The following is a 14,818-nucleotide window of genomic DNA, read 5'->3' as shown; positions in this document are numbered from 1 at the left end:
TCACTGAACGATGGCAAATGTCAAAAATTGGAAAAATTATGTAACATATTAGGTTTATGGAATCGTATGTATTTTACAAAGTTGATTGATAAAATTTCAAATACCCATTACGAATATGAAATTTTCGGCTCCTAGGCCGTTAATAGACCGCAAATGGCTGTGGTCTTAATACCACATGTTCTTACATGAAATGAACTTTTCTTATAAAAAAATTTACCTATCGCTTTCATCATTTTTCTTTTGCATTTTGATCTGCTCTAGAAGCTCTGATCCAAAGAACTAAGCCTTGTCATGTTGCACTTGCCAAAATCAAAGTACGTAGATGGAAACCAATCATCGGTATGATACAGAAGTATTCATTTGCTCCTCATTTATTGTCATGTAGTTTCGTTTGCCTTTACCCCTCTGCGATTCTTTATCTCCTTTGTTGCAGGAGATTACATATCAGAGACTACTCAACTGTTCAGTAACTGAAAATAGCCGCTTTATCAATCCAGGTTTCAGCGTATTCTTTTGTTATGAGAGGCCATCATGTCAGCTACCGATATCGAAATAGGTATTTTCATCCTGTACCCACTGTACAGGAAACTGTACAAATGAAAGTAATCATTGATGGAACTACGTAGAATTTTACAAAAAACGAATCTCTACTACCAAATACAAATCTTTACAGATGACTCATTACGTCTGCGCCGATTACAAAAACTCAAAAAAGAGTTGTTTATTAAACATATTTATAATAAATATATCCCTCAAACCGTAGTCGAGAAAGGTAAATGTAAAGGTAAATACGTGTGCTTCTCTTGGGTAAATATCAGATAGGATAATTTTTACAACTCTGATAGTACAATGGATACTTTACAGTTAGCGTGTTAAGATCCCCCAACACTTTAAATATTCAAAAACTTCATAGCAAACTTAGGGCAACTAGAAATGTTAATTTGAAGCACCAAACTTGACCTCTTATTTTTAAGGTATTAAAAAGTATTTAACTAAAATGAGCAATAACTGTTTAAAAGTGAATCTAACATTTTAATTCAATGTGTCATTTTTTAATTACATAACAAGTACACCAACATTTTGCAAATACAAACCAGATTCTATTAATCATTAGGTCCAATAGTAGGAGCATTACCTAATGATTTCCATGAGTTTAATTATTTTTTAAAAGTTCAAAAGTTTTATAAAACATTGCATCTCATTTGTTTATCGGATGTACATCGTTAAAATGGTTTTTTTACTAAAAAAAGCATTTAACATGTTATAATTTGATTTAAATTACAGTAATTTTATTTAAGAAATCAACAACTGATCTCATTTGCTTATCGGATGTACATCGTTTAAAATGGTTTCCATAAAAAAAGAATTTAACATGTTATAATTTGATTTAAATTACAGTAATTTTATTTAAGAAATCAACAACTGATCTCATTTGCTTAATCGGATGTACATCGTTAAAATGGTTTTTACTAAAAAAAGCATTTAACATGTTATAATTTGATTTAAATTACAGTAATTTTATTTAAGAAATCAACAACTGATCTCATTTGCTTATCGGATGTACATCGTTAAAATGGTTTCCATAAAAAAAAGAATTTAACATGTTTTAATTTGATTTAAATTATAGTAATTTTATTTAAGAAATCAACAACTGTGTTTAGATTTATAAACCAATTAATAAAGTTGACACTATACAAAATTGTAGACTTAAAGGAAACTATTACATTACATATAAAGTCATCACACTGCAATTTGTATATTTGTATCTTGGTGAAGCTAACCAAGCATTTGCTATAATAGAGTCATCGCCTGCTCCATCTAAACTGATTCAGCTATTTCTTTAAAATTGCTTTAATTAAAGCTAAAACGTTCCCATAAAACAAAAATTTGGGATGATTACCGTCCTATTAAAATTGTAGTAAATATTCTTAAAATACAGAAAACACGACAATTTAATAATTATTGTTAATTAACTCACATATTAATTTTAATATGTGAGTTAATTAACAAGAGTTAAACTTATATGATAACGAAGATACTTACATTCCTGTGGAGCCAGGAGTTACTGCTTTAATAAGGAAGTTTATGGGCTTAGCTAGGCTTTTAGTAAGCACTAATTTTAAATCATGCTATTGCATATTTCAAAACACTTTCACGTTATATAGCTGTGGCACACGTACTGTCCAATTTTATTAATACAATTATTCTATGAAAAAAATACAACTATTTTAATGGTTTTAAACACTTTCTAATTAATAGAAGACAATGTAGGGGAAATAAATAAGTAATTAACACAACAGAAAATTTTATTACATTGCAAAAGCCTTCAAGTTGGCAAAACATTTGAACAGTGAACAATGTAGCCAAATGAATAAACCACATGTTGCTGTAAATACAAAAACGTTGAATAGAAAACAAAACTCATGATTACACTAAATGTCTGTACAAAAATATACATTCCTGTTTAGTTTATATAATTATATCGATATTTACATTACAGTACAAATCAGACAAAACTTTCGAAAGCTTCTCATTTGCTAAAACACCTTAATACTGTGATTTAACAACTACAGTCCAATTTTCTCAACAAGAAAAGAGGAATTATAATCACAGTTAAGTTAAGTTCAATATCAATATAGACACAGAATGTGGATATGGAGATTACTCTCGGTTAAACTACCGAGGCCAATAAGTCCCAAAAAGAGTTAAAAGTACGGATTTAGAAAAGATAAAACGTGTTTTAACACGTGATAACATTAAGTTTAAAAGCACAATACTTTACGTGCTAACGGCGACCGACGGGATCTAAAAAAACATCATATTCAAGTTATCACAACAACAAAATAAATATTATACTTGTAACTGTTATTCCTCCTGTTGTAACAGATTACCGGCACTGAACATACTTTGATTCCGTTTTCTGCTCGTGATCAATTACATATAAATATTTTCAGTAGGTTTAAAAGTGGTATTTTTTTTCTTAGAATACTTTTAAATTAGTTTTTAGAATAAAATAGAATAATTATTTTTTAAACCAAGTTTATCAGGTTTAATATCAGCTTGAATCAGTCTTAATAAAATATTATTAGCTTCCCTTTGAAAAAACTGGTAAGTATACTAAAATCCCTCTTTATGTTGCTATTTAATATGATTTAAAATCAATCATATTGATGACGGTTTTAAATTAGTCATAACATTTAAACAAAAATATTATCACAGAATAGATATATTTTAGCACCACTTATACTATTTTAAAAGTGCGGGTACTTGAAAACTTAAAATAAATGTAGTATATATTGAGAATGTAGATTTATAACAAATTTGTATTAAAAGCATTCTTAACAATTACACAATTTTAATTGCTGTAAATTAAGGTTTTCAAATACAATATTAACACATACATACATATGTGTGAGTGTGAGTGTTAAGAAATGGATCTTCGATCAAATTTTCCAAATAAATTATGGTTGCAACCTAAATTTTATAACTATAATGGTATGAATTGTAATTTACTATAAATTTTCTGTGGCTAATACTCGTATGAGAGAATCTGTATGGATTTTGCGAATGAATTAAACATTCTGAGAACCAAAAGACAGAGTTTAATGGATGTCCTCTTTGACTTGAGTTTTTCTGTAGGGTATAATTACTAGCAGCTAACAGAGAGCTGCAAAGAGGAGAACCCTGTTGTCCTTTCAACTAGTTCCTCTCTACTACCCACTCTTAGTTTCGTAACTTCCTCCAAGCAGAACCACCAGGTTTTGTTTTATATAAAAGATTTTCAACATTTAAAATGCGTTTTGAGTTGACTTGAGTAAAAATAGCGATATAATGACGATGTAGGCTTCAATTCCCAGTGTTGTAATTTTATGATTTCACATGATAAAAGATTTAGTTTTACAAAAATGTGTTATTGCTTTTTAAAAAATTGCTAATAACGTTTATAAAATGGACACAACAACGACAAGAAGTACTGTACAAAGCATCAAATTCCCCTGTTAAGTCATCACTTATAATAAGGATTTTATTTATATACTTAATAAGACGCTAGGCGTCTAGTCATGTGTGTATATTGACAAAATATGTGCGGAAGGATGGGATCTTTTAGTATGGTTTATTTATTTCCCAACGTACCTTTCTTTGGTTTTTCAAAAGGGCTTTCATATTGCAAACTATCCTTCTCTCCTTATTCTACACTCCCTAGGGCCATACATACATCACTGAAAGTGTTTTTAAGTTGATGACTAGTCTTTTATGTTTTAACTCGCGTTATAACTAACACTCAGTGTAGACAGTTGTCATATTTCTTGGCACCCAAATGATGTGACTACACGACGGTCACCATGGCTTTCGCAGCGTGGCCGGCTGTTGGAGGTAGTCTGATGGTCACCTGGTGTCTCAAGGACGTGGTATTCGCTGACCTCCTGGAACTGTGCTGAGTCAGGGTCTCTGTCAGCGTGGAGTTGGTGTCATTCCCATTGCCGTATCTGAGGCAGTGGGCCGGGTGCGTGTTGAATCCTGGGAAGCAGATGCGCAGCCAGCTAAAAGGTGGTAGTTTTCTGAAAAATATCAATTTATGTTTTATAATATTAACTGTAAATGTTTAATGTAAGGAATATGAACTGTGGAGTATAGGAGGATTTTTATATGAAAAATAAAACTATAGATCTCGAGAAAGTTGTTATTGAATCACTGCACGAGCATGAACTAAAAACCATAGCATTTAAAATCTGTATGATAAGCACATTAAAAAAGTTGGATGGTGCAGATAATATACAGTACAAGCCAGAGGAAGGGTATAAATTCAGAGTACAAATAAGAAATAGATGTCACATTGCATTTACCGTATTATGATGTGAGTACCTTTTACGATATTGTGAATTCTTCAAAACCGTCCATGGGGCATTACAAGAAGTAATGCATTGCTTGTATAGTAGATGGTAGTAATAAGGCTCAATAGAACACATCTATACCAAGGACCGGTATTTATATAACAGTATTGAATTAAACTATGCTTCACCATGGTTATTTCAGTGCGTAAACATGAAATAAACATAACTTGATATATATGATGAATTAAAACTACTCACCTCTAGCACAAGATGGGGGTTGAGAGTAACTTAAAAATGTTTAATGTGATGATCTTAAACAAAATATGGATGATTTTGGGAATGAGAAAAATGTTTAAAATAGTAATACCATGAAGAAATAGACTAATTTGTTCATCACCATATTTAAATTGTTTGCTTTATTGCTTGCTTAAACTTGTGTTTTGGTATTTCACAATTTTTAACTCCCGAAACGTCATTTTTCTTTCATTGTAGCATGTATCAATGATATTCCTACTATCCTAACAATCCAACATGTCCTCAAATGTATATAAGAATGTATCTTAATATAGAGATCGATTGTAAGTTATTCTAGTTTAATGAAGATTTACACTTAAAATGAATTAATATAGCTGATAAACATTATTTCCAAAGGTAATTATTTAAAACTTTATATACTTTGAAAGCAACCTTTAATCGCGTAATCTAGAGCAATATCAGTGTCAGCCAATGAGGTAAAGAGTTTAAATGTGTGATTTACGGGTTATTCACAGTCTCTTTACTCGTTAGTTAGGTTGTGTTGTAACTCACCTCCCAGACTGCAATGGCCTGACTAACGTTAGATATGAAATATAATATGGTTAGTTATACAGTACATTATACCTGAGAGCACCACATATGTGGGTTGAGAACAGACATATAATAGGGTTAGTTATGCTATGTACCTTAGAGGACGACATATGTGGGTGGAGATCAAACAGTATATAATAGGGTTAGTTATGCATTGTACCTGAGAGCACGACATATGTGGGTGGAGAACAGACAGTATATAATAGGGTTAGTTATGCATTGTACCTGAGAGCACGGCATATGTGGGTGGAGAACAGAGAGTATATAATAGGGTTAGTTATGCATTGTACCTGAGAGCGCGGCATATGTGGGTGGAGAACAGACAGTATATAATAGAGTTAGTTATGCATTGTACCTGAGAGCACGGCATATGTGGGTGGAGAACAGACAGTATATAATAGGGTTAGTTATGCATTGTACCTGAGAGCACGGCATATGTGGGTGGAGAACAGACAGTATATAATAGAGTTAGTTATGCATTGTACCTGAGAGCACGGCATATGTGGGTGGAGAACAGAGAGTATATAATAGAGTTAGTTATGCATTGTACCTGAGAGCGCGGCATATGTGGGTGGAGAATAGACAGTATATAATAGGGTTAGTTATGAATTGTACCTGAGAGCACGGCATATGTGGGTGGAGAACAGACAGTATATAATAGAGTTAGTTATGCATTGTACCTGAGAGCACGGCATATGTGGGTGGAGAACAGACAGTATATAATAGAGTTAGTTATGCATTGTACCTGAGAGCACGGCATATGTGGGTGGAGAACAGACAGTATATAATAGGGTTAGTTATGCATTGTACCTGAGAGCACGGCATATGTGGGTGGAGAACAGACAGTATATAATAGGGTTAGTTATGCATTGTACCTGAGAGCACGGCATATGTGGGTGGAGAACAGACAGTATATAATAGAGTTAGTTATGCATTGTACCTGAGAGCACGGCATATGTGGGTGGAGAACAGACAGTATATAATAGGGTTAGTTATGCATTGTACCTGAGAGCACGGCATATGTGGGTGGAGAACAGACAGTATATAATAGAGTTAGTTATGCATTGTACCTGAGAGCACGGCATATGTGGGTGGAGAACAGACAGTATATAATAGGGTTAGTTATGAATTGTTACTGAGAGCACGGCATATGTGGGTGGAGAACAGACAGTATATAATAGAGTTAGTTATGAATTGTTACTGAGAGCACGGCATATGTGGGTGGAGAACAGACAGTATATAATAGAGTTAGTTATGCATTGTTACTGAGAGCACGGCATATGTGGGTGGAGAACAGACAGTATATAATAGGGTTAGTTATGCATTGTACCTGAGAGCACGGCATATGTGGGTGGAGAACAGAGAGTATATAATAGAGTTAGTTATGCATTGTACCTGAGAGCACGGCATATGTGGGTGGAGAACAGACAGTATATAATAGGGTTAGTTATGCATTGTACCTGAGAGCACGGCATATGTGGGTGGAGAATAGACAGTATATAATAGGGTTAGTTATGCATTGTACCTGAGAGCACGGCATATGTGGGTGGAGAACAGACAGTATATAATAGAGTTAGTTATGCATTGTACCTGAGAGCGCGAATAGGTCGGTGGAGAACAGAGAGTAATAGAGTTAGTTATGCATTGTACCTGAGAGCACGGCATATGTGGGTGGAGAACAGACAGTATATAATAGGGTTAGTTATGCATTGTACCTGAGAGCGCGACATAGGTCGGTGGAGAACAGAGAGTATAGCATTGTACCTGAGAGCGCGACATAGGTCGGTGGAGATCAAACAGTATATAATAGAGTTAGTTATGCATTGTACCTGAGAGCGCGACATAGGTCGGTGGAGAACAGAGAGTATAGCATTGTACCTGAGAGCACGGCATATGTGGGTGGAGAATAGACAGTATATAATAGGGTTAGTTATGCATTGTTACCTGAGAGCGCGCATATGTGGAGATCAAACAGTATATAATAGAGTTAGTTATGCATTGTACCTGAGAGCGCGACATAGGTCGGTGGAGAACAGAGAGTATAGCATTTTACCTGAGAGCGCGACATATGTGGTGGAGATCAAACAGTATATAATAGAGTTAGTTATGCATTGTACCTGAGAGCGCGACATAGTGGTGGAGAACAGAGAGTATAGCATTGTACCTGAGAGCACGGCATATATGGGTGGAGATCAAACAGTATATAATAGAGTTAGTTATGCATTGTTACCTGAGAGCACGGCATATGTGGTGGAGAACAGACAGTATATAATAGAGTTAGTTAGCATTGTACCTGAGAGCGCGGCATATAGTGGGTGGAGATCAGACAGTATATAATAGGGTTAGTTACGAATTGTACCTGAGAGCACGGCATATGTGGGTGGAGAACAGAGAGTATATAGCATTGTACCTGAGAGCACGGCATATATGGGTGGAGAATCAAACAGTATATAATAGAGTTAGTTATGCATTGTACCTGAGAGCGCGACATATCGGGTGGAGAACAGAGAGTATAGCATTGTACCTGAGAGCGCGGCATATGTGGGTGGAGAATAGACAGTATATAATAGGGTTAGTTATGCATTGTACCTGAGAGCACGGCATATGTGGGTGGAGAACAGACAGTATATAATAGGGTTAGTTATGAATTGTACCTGAGAGCACGGCATATGTGGGTGGAGAACAGACAGTATATAATAGGGTTAGTTAAGAATTGTACCTGAGAGCACGGCATATGTGGGTGGAGAACAGACAGTATATAATAGGGTTAGTTATGAATTGTACCTGAGAGCACGGCATATGTGGGTGGAGAACAGACAGTATATAATAGGGTTAGTTATGAATTGTACCTGAGAGCACGGCATATGTGGGTGGAGAACAGACAGTATATAATAGGGTTGGCTGCGGAGTTGAGAGGTGCCAGGCTCTGAATGAAAGTAGCCACTGCAAGGTTGCTTTGTGTCGGTTCTATGTACCCGTACACTTGCAGCAGGTCGAACACTATATACGGACTCCAACACACTATGAACACTGTCAAAACAGATATCATGTAGATCAATTATACATATATAATAAGAGTGAATTTGTGAGTTGGTGTTTTGATTACATATCCAACAATTTGATTGTATTACTGTGATTTTGTAAATAGATTATGTCAAGACAGTCATTGAATGTAAATAGATATTTAAAAGGATTAATACATTTTTTTCAATTTAAGATTATTATATTTATAAAAGATAATTTTATTCCTTTTTGCAAACATGATAAAAAGCGGTGCCATAAGCAAGGTGATTAATTAATTTCCATACAATACTTCAGTTAGTAACACAAGTTAATTCATATAAATAGCTTACCAAAAACAATGACAAAGGTCATCTTAACCGTCTTGACCTTGGCTCGAGGAATCAGACCCCTGGAACTGGCTCTGCGGCTGTCGTGGTCGTGGTCCAGATGAGGGGTGCGATACTTCTCGAGGCCCACTGTCATTGAACAGTCATTACAGTGAATATTGAGTAGAAATATACCATTAGCTGTGAAGGATAGACCTATCCAGAAATGAGAATATACTCAATACAAGTATTTTTAGCAATGTTCATTTGTTTTGTAAAATTAAAGTTGTATGAGACTTTACACAATTTTGACCAATTATAACCTCACGAAATTCTCAGTTATAAAGTGTTGTACAAAAATCTTATTTTCAATTTTTTAAAGGAATATTTTAGAATTTACGCTTTTACCAGTTGAGTTGCTAAAGTAACCTTTTTTTGTTAGTTATAAGACAGATAAATGATCTAAGCATAGAGATGTTCCAGGTTTCAGTAACTAAAGCTGTACACGTGTAAGCCGGGTAAATTTTACAATCCAGACTCTTGTAGAGAATGCATCATTTACTTGTTTATCCAGGAAGGAAAGGATCACTTTGTCATCCTGAGAGATAAATTTGACCACGTGTGATAGTAGGGACTAAGGGGAGAATCCTCCCTCCTGACAAGAAACTTTCCTCCTGTTATCCTCCAAGGATTACATTAACTAAATTTTATTCCTCTATTATGAATCAATATACATTTTAACACTACATTCTACTGTAAGCCCAATAGTTAAGACAGTGTGTATTTTAACATAGAAAATCAAATAAATAAAACATCTTTATTATCATTACGTTATAACAATGTATAAATTGTAGAAGAACAATTTTAAACTTATAATATAAAATTAATTTGGTAATAACAAAACCTAACACTGTAAAAAAGGTAAATATTTATATGTAGCCTACTGTAAATGTTTGTGAAAATATTTCCTCACATAGGTGCATGGCGCCTATGCGTGACAAAATGAGTCTCATTGGTTCAAAAATAGGTTCCTTAGGAAAATAAGATGTTTAAAAATGTTATTTACGTAAAGCGTTAAAATATTTTCCAAACAAGGGAAAATATTTATAAATATAGATAAAGTTCACTGTGGTCTAGAAGCAAAAACAGTGGATGAAAAAGAAATAAGGTTATAAGGTTTTAAAAGTGACGCAATAAGCAAACGTACTCATCGATCTTATTCGTAGGTAATCAAAAGAAAAATAACGAAAGAACTGAGGGACGAGATTAAGTAAAACCGAAAGACGAACGGACAGTCTGTGCTATATATATATATATATATATATATATATATATATATATATATATATATATATATATATACACGATACAGAGAGTCCTCCTTAAAGGGAAAATAATAAACACTTGTTTTTAGGGAATTAATAATGATTATTTACTTTGCAACATGTAGGATAAACAAAAATTACTCATTAAAAATTCCTATTGTTCTGAAATTTTAATCCGTATAAATTCTTCATGAATTACAATATATATGCTACACAAGCAAGGTGAAAATAAATTAAATTAAATTAGTGAAAATTATTTCAACGTCTCAAAAATGATAAAAATGGTGCAGATATAAATTTAAAAAAGGACAAGACGGAATAGGATATAGATAGATATTTTATGTAGTTTCACTAAACTCTAGTACTTAGAACGATTGGTATTCTTATCACTTGTACCATATCATCGTTATCGTTATATTCACAAAGCATCGTCCGTTCGTCCCACTTGTTATACAATTCACATCTCACTTCTACCGTACGATTGAAATGTAACAGATCCCGTCACGTGACGTGACGTCGTAGTACCTTTGGCTCGCTTATGAGCGTGATTGACGACTACGATGTGACTGCTCTTGCTCCAGATGGTGGCCACGATGATGGCGTAGCAGGCCGAGATGATGACGGTGGGTATGGCAAACACGAGGATGGCCACGGAGCTCATATAGACTTGCCATTGCCATTGCTCCTCCAGCTCTATCCAGCATTGTGTCCTGCCTGAATTACAGTTTCAGAGAGTATCTTACATTTCGTATTCGTCCAGGGAAGTATTTTGTTATGTGTTCATTAGGTTAAAATGAACAAAACAAGTTTCTATAATGCTATGGACAAGTTCGCAGTGTTTACCATCTGTCTGTGTTTTAATAGAGCAAATCAAAACCCAGATATGGATTAAGTTACAGCATTATAATCTTGAACATTTCTATGTATTATGAAGATGTTTCGTTCGGCTGGAAGATAACGAATTATCCGTTTCAAAATGGTGGCCTTTTAAAACTGCATGGTTACGAGTGTCATGAAAATGAAAAAAAATTCTAAAAAAAATAAAATTTAGTTTGCACAGATGTTGATAACCTACCTTACGTTTTACAAACGCATGGTTAATAATTGAATGAATCCGCTTTTAGTACTCTCGTGAAACCAATTAAAATTACAAATCCCCAACGTTCAAATTAACAACAGCTTCTGTGTTGTAATTTGTTTCATTGAGAACAAGATACGTAATACACTAAAGGTAGTAAAATGAACCGTAGTTTTTTAGGAATTTCTTCGTCTATATTGGACCATATCAAAATTAAATTAAATCATAATCATAAATCATAATTATTTAAATCAAAACATCAGAAGGCCTATTAATCTAATCTAACTCATATTGGTAATCTCCGGATTCCAATTAGCTAATAATAGTGTTGTTTAAGGTAAAACTTAAATATTTTAGAACCTTCAGTGTATTTTTGGAGCTTTCGATCTTAAGAGTGTTTACTTATTAGTAACATCTTTAACAAAGTCACTCGTTCCATGTGGAATTGGTATACTTAAGTACTACCAATTTAATCTAAATAATCTAGAAATACTAATAGAGTGGTTTTTAAATGACGGATCTGATTTCAATCATAACAATAACACTTTTACATTATATTAGTGCTATACAAATTTTAGAACTAGAAACTTAATTAATCAGTGTAACAAAGTTTACTAGAGAGATTTACTAACTGTTAATACCTGTACGTCACTACATTTTATTGGTTCGAGTACTTATGTTAAAACGTTTCAAATGATTATAAAACTCTACTACATTTTCTCACCTTGAATGACCTTCTCTTCATACAGCAGCAGTATAGGAATGGAGAAAAGGAAACTCAGCAGCCAAGCTAAGAGCACCAGGACTTTGGCTCTTCGCCCTGAAAATATAGTCTTGTATTCATAATTTTCGTGTATAAGTGATGTTTAAATGGTGAGTCCAACTGTATTTAACATGGAAGTAATCTGATCAGAAGAATATATATTTAATATAAATTTGATAAAGAGAAGAATAAATTAAACATTTATAAAGCGGCCTTGTAGATTACTCACAACTTCCAGAGAACCTCATAGGGTGTTTGATTGCGTCATACCGGTCGATGCTAAGTGCCACCAGGACGTACGTGGAAGAGTATGTAACTACAGCCTGAAACAATCGATAAGATTACATTACGTCATTGTTTATTTACAGCTTTTGTAAATTGTAATAGTCTGTTAAAATGAACATTTGAAGGAACTTTAACTTGCAGAATTTTTGTATCATGTGATGGAAGTTTTACATCTTAGTGCAAATTTAAACTCTAATTTTTATTTTTGTAAAAAACTATTTTTTTAATACTGACGAAAAAATACTATAAATGTGGTAATTTATACGTAAATAAGGATTTAGTCCATACAACAACATTACTGTCGTCCTTTAATTAATCGATTAGAGATTAATTTCTTTCAATAAAGGTAAATAAAAACTAACCAAATATGTATTTTAATACGTTGACTAAGTTTTTATGTAGGCCTGACAGCCAAAAGTACAATATCTGATACTCATCAGTTTGCTTGTAGAGGCAGTGAGTATCATGACTTATACTAATGGGTTTGACAAAATCGTTAACCTTGGATTATTTTAGAGAGGTTTATTAAAGGCATGCAATATCTCATTTTGAATACTACTAATCGAGAGTTTAGGTTACATGATTTATATTTAGTAAAATGTTTTTCTTCAGTTAGCATCAGAAACACAATAGTATATTGTTGTTTGTTCAGGCTGCCTAAAAGACATGGACGAGTGACATCTTAGTTTGATTCATTTTCACAGACTCATTAATTCAGTTCCTCGACTCTTTTTACAGTTATTTGGGGTGCAATATTTACTGTTATACAGAATGCTTCTTCTAAATCCACAGGTAAATTACTATAAAAATAATATAAATCGCTTATGATTCGTGTCTAAAATACATTTTACCACAACGTTAACTAGTTTCCATGTGGTTTATAATACTTGTAATGTTTTTCAACAGGACTGTATGTCTATAGAACTTAGCTATGTCAAACATTTAACTTTGGAGAGTTATTAAATTGGAGAGTTATAAATATTCCACATTTTATTTAATACATACATAATTTTGGTCTCTTGAGACACTCTACAACTATGGGCTGACAGTCAGGAGCAGCAATGATGGTCAAATATCAGACTGACGCTATTTTAGACAGTAGCGTTTCTGTAACATTAAAACTGAATTGACAATTCTTAACTTGCACGAGCAAATAATGTTTGGAGCGTTTTATTTAAAAAGATTTTTTTTATAAATACTATTATTTAGTTAAGTTATAACCTAAAATAATTATTTCAAGGAGCGATGGTCATTCCACACGACGACATTAAAAGTGTTCACCTGAAGATATCTGATGATTTTGCATCCCAGGTTCCCGGCATGCCATGTGATGGTCATCCTCCAAATGATATCTGTCAGCACATTGATCAGTCCCACAGCCAAGTCTAAAACGAGAGTAATGCAATGTTTCAAAGTATCAACGTATTCATAATTAATTATTCTATTTAATATGCCTTCCTAAAATAGTTTTATCCTACACTAGGGGGAAAAGTACTATAGGGTCATAACTTGTGACTTGAAAATATGACTCTATTTAGATATACGACTTGTTATTCAATGTTACTAATAATAAGGCAATCATATGTTTGTTTTGTGAGATGCTTTGTTTCTATAAATAGGTTTTAGCTGTTTATGGTTTTCATGTGTATAGTTCAATATAGCTTTAGATACTTGAAGAAAAATCAACTTTTTGCTAAATACAACAAAGGCCAGGTGGTATAGGAGTATACAACCTATCAGTCTCTTACTGCCATAGTACTAACCTATGAGACTTAGCAGAAGGGAAATAGTAAATATTATCAGACAAAGAATAAGACATGTCACAGTGAACAAGACTCTTCATCTAATGAAACTTTTATTTCACTCCTCTGAGCTTAAATTGCACTGCAGGAGTGAATGGAGACTGCGGATCATCTACTAATGAAATGTCCACAATTTGACCATGCAAGGAACTCATGTTTCCAACAAATTAGAAGAATACCAGATGACGATACCCCAGAAAAACTCAGAAACATTTTATCCAGTTTTGACGCAACATTATATAAGGAAATAAGTCGATTTCTGACAACCATAAAAGAATCATACAGCCTAATCCAGGAATAATGATCGAAGCCAATCGCAGATGAAATCAGTGCAAACATTTGTTTACGTGAAAATTAACTTCATGGTGTAATTCCAAGTCAGCCGTAAGGCATTTAGATAAAAACAATACATGGTGTCAGGATGTTATAGTATTCAAAGATTTACCCGTGTTAGGCTTGAGGAATGAAAAAGAAACAGTAAGTTACGATTCAAAATATTAAGTGAAACCTCACTATTGTAATTTCTAAGAACCAAATTCATGAACGGGATGGATCAAA

At 33.6% G+C, this 14,818-nt stretch overlaps 1 protein-coding gene across 1 annotated transcript; it reads right to left on the bottom strand.

Annotated features, from left to right (window-relative positions):
- Positions 1–2,962: 2,962 nt before the first annotated feature.
- LOC124355482 (cardioacceleratory peptide receptor-like) lies at positions 2,963–13,864 on the bottom strand. The gene is made up of 7 exons (XM_046806634.1): positions 13,740–13,864; positions 12,403–12,496; positions 12,135–12,230; positions 10,858–11,046; positions 9,032–9,157; positions 8,528–8,708; positions 2,963–4,559 (listed from the first exon to the last, which is right to left on the bottom strand). Exons 1-7 carry the CDS (start codon positions 13,794–13,796, stop codon positions 4,328–4,330), a joined length of 975 nt encoding a protein of 324 aa, XP_046662590.1. The 5' UTR covers positions 13,797–13,864; the 3' UTR covers positions 2,963–4,327.
- Positions 13,865–14,818: the final 954 nt, after the last annotated feature.

Source organism: Homalodisca vitripennis, chromosome 2 (assembly GCF_021130785.1).
Source record: "Homalodisca vitripennis isolate AUS2020 chromosome 2, UT_GWSS_2.1, whole genome shotgun sequence".
Lineage (NCBI taxonomy): Eukaryota > Metazoa > Arthropoda > Insecta > Hemiptera > Cicadellidae > Homalodisca > Homalodisca vitripennis.
This window is presented reverse-complemented; position numbering and strand designations above follow the sequence as displayed.

Excerpts from the sequence above, each read along its gene's own strand:
- LOC124355482 (XM_046806634.1), bottom strand. The coding sequence starts at position 13,796 with ATGACCATCACATGGCATGCCGGGAACCTGGGATGCAAAATCATCAGA. Across the intron at positions 11,047-12,134 it reads TGAAGAGAAGGTCATTCAAG|GCAGGACACAATGCTGGATA; the intron begins GTGAGAAAATGT and ends ACTGTAATTCAG. Across the intron at positions 4,560-8,527 it reads CACATATGCCGTGCTCTCAG|AAAACTACCACCTTTTAGCT; the intron begins GTACAATTCATA and ends GATATTTTTCAG.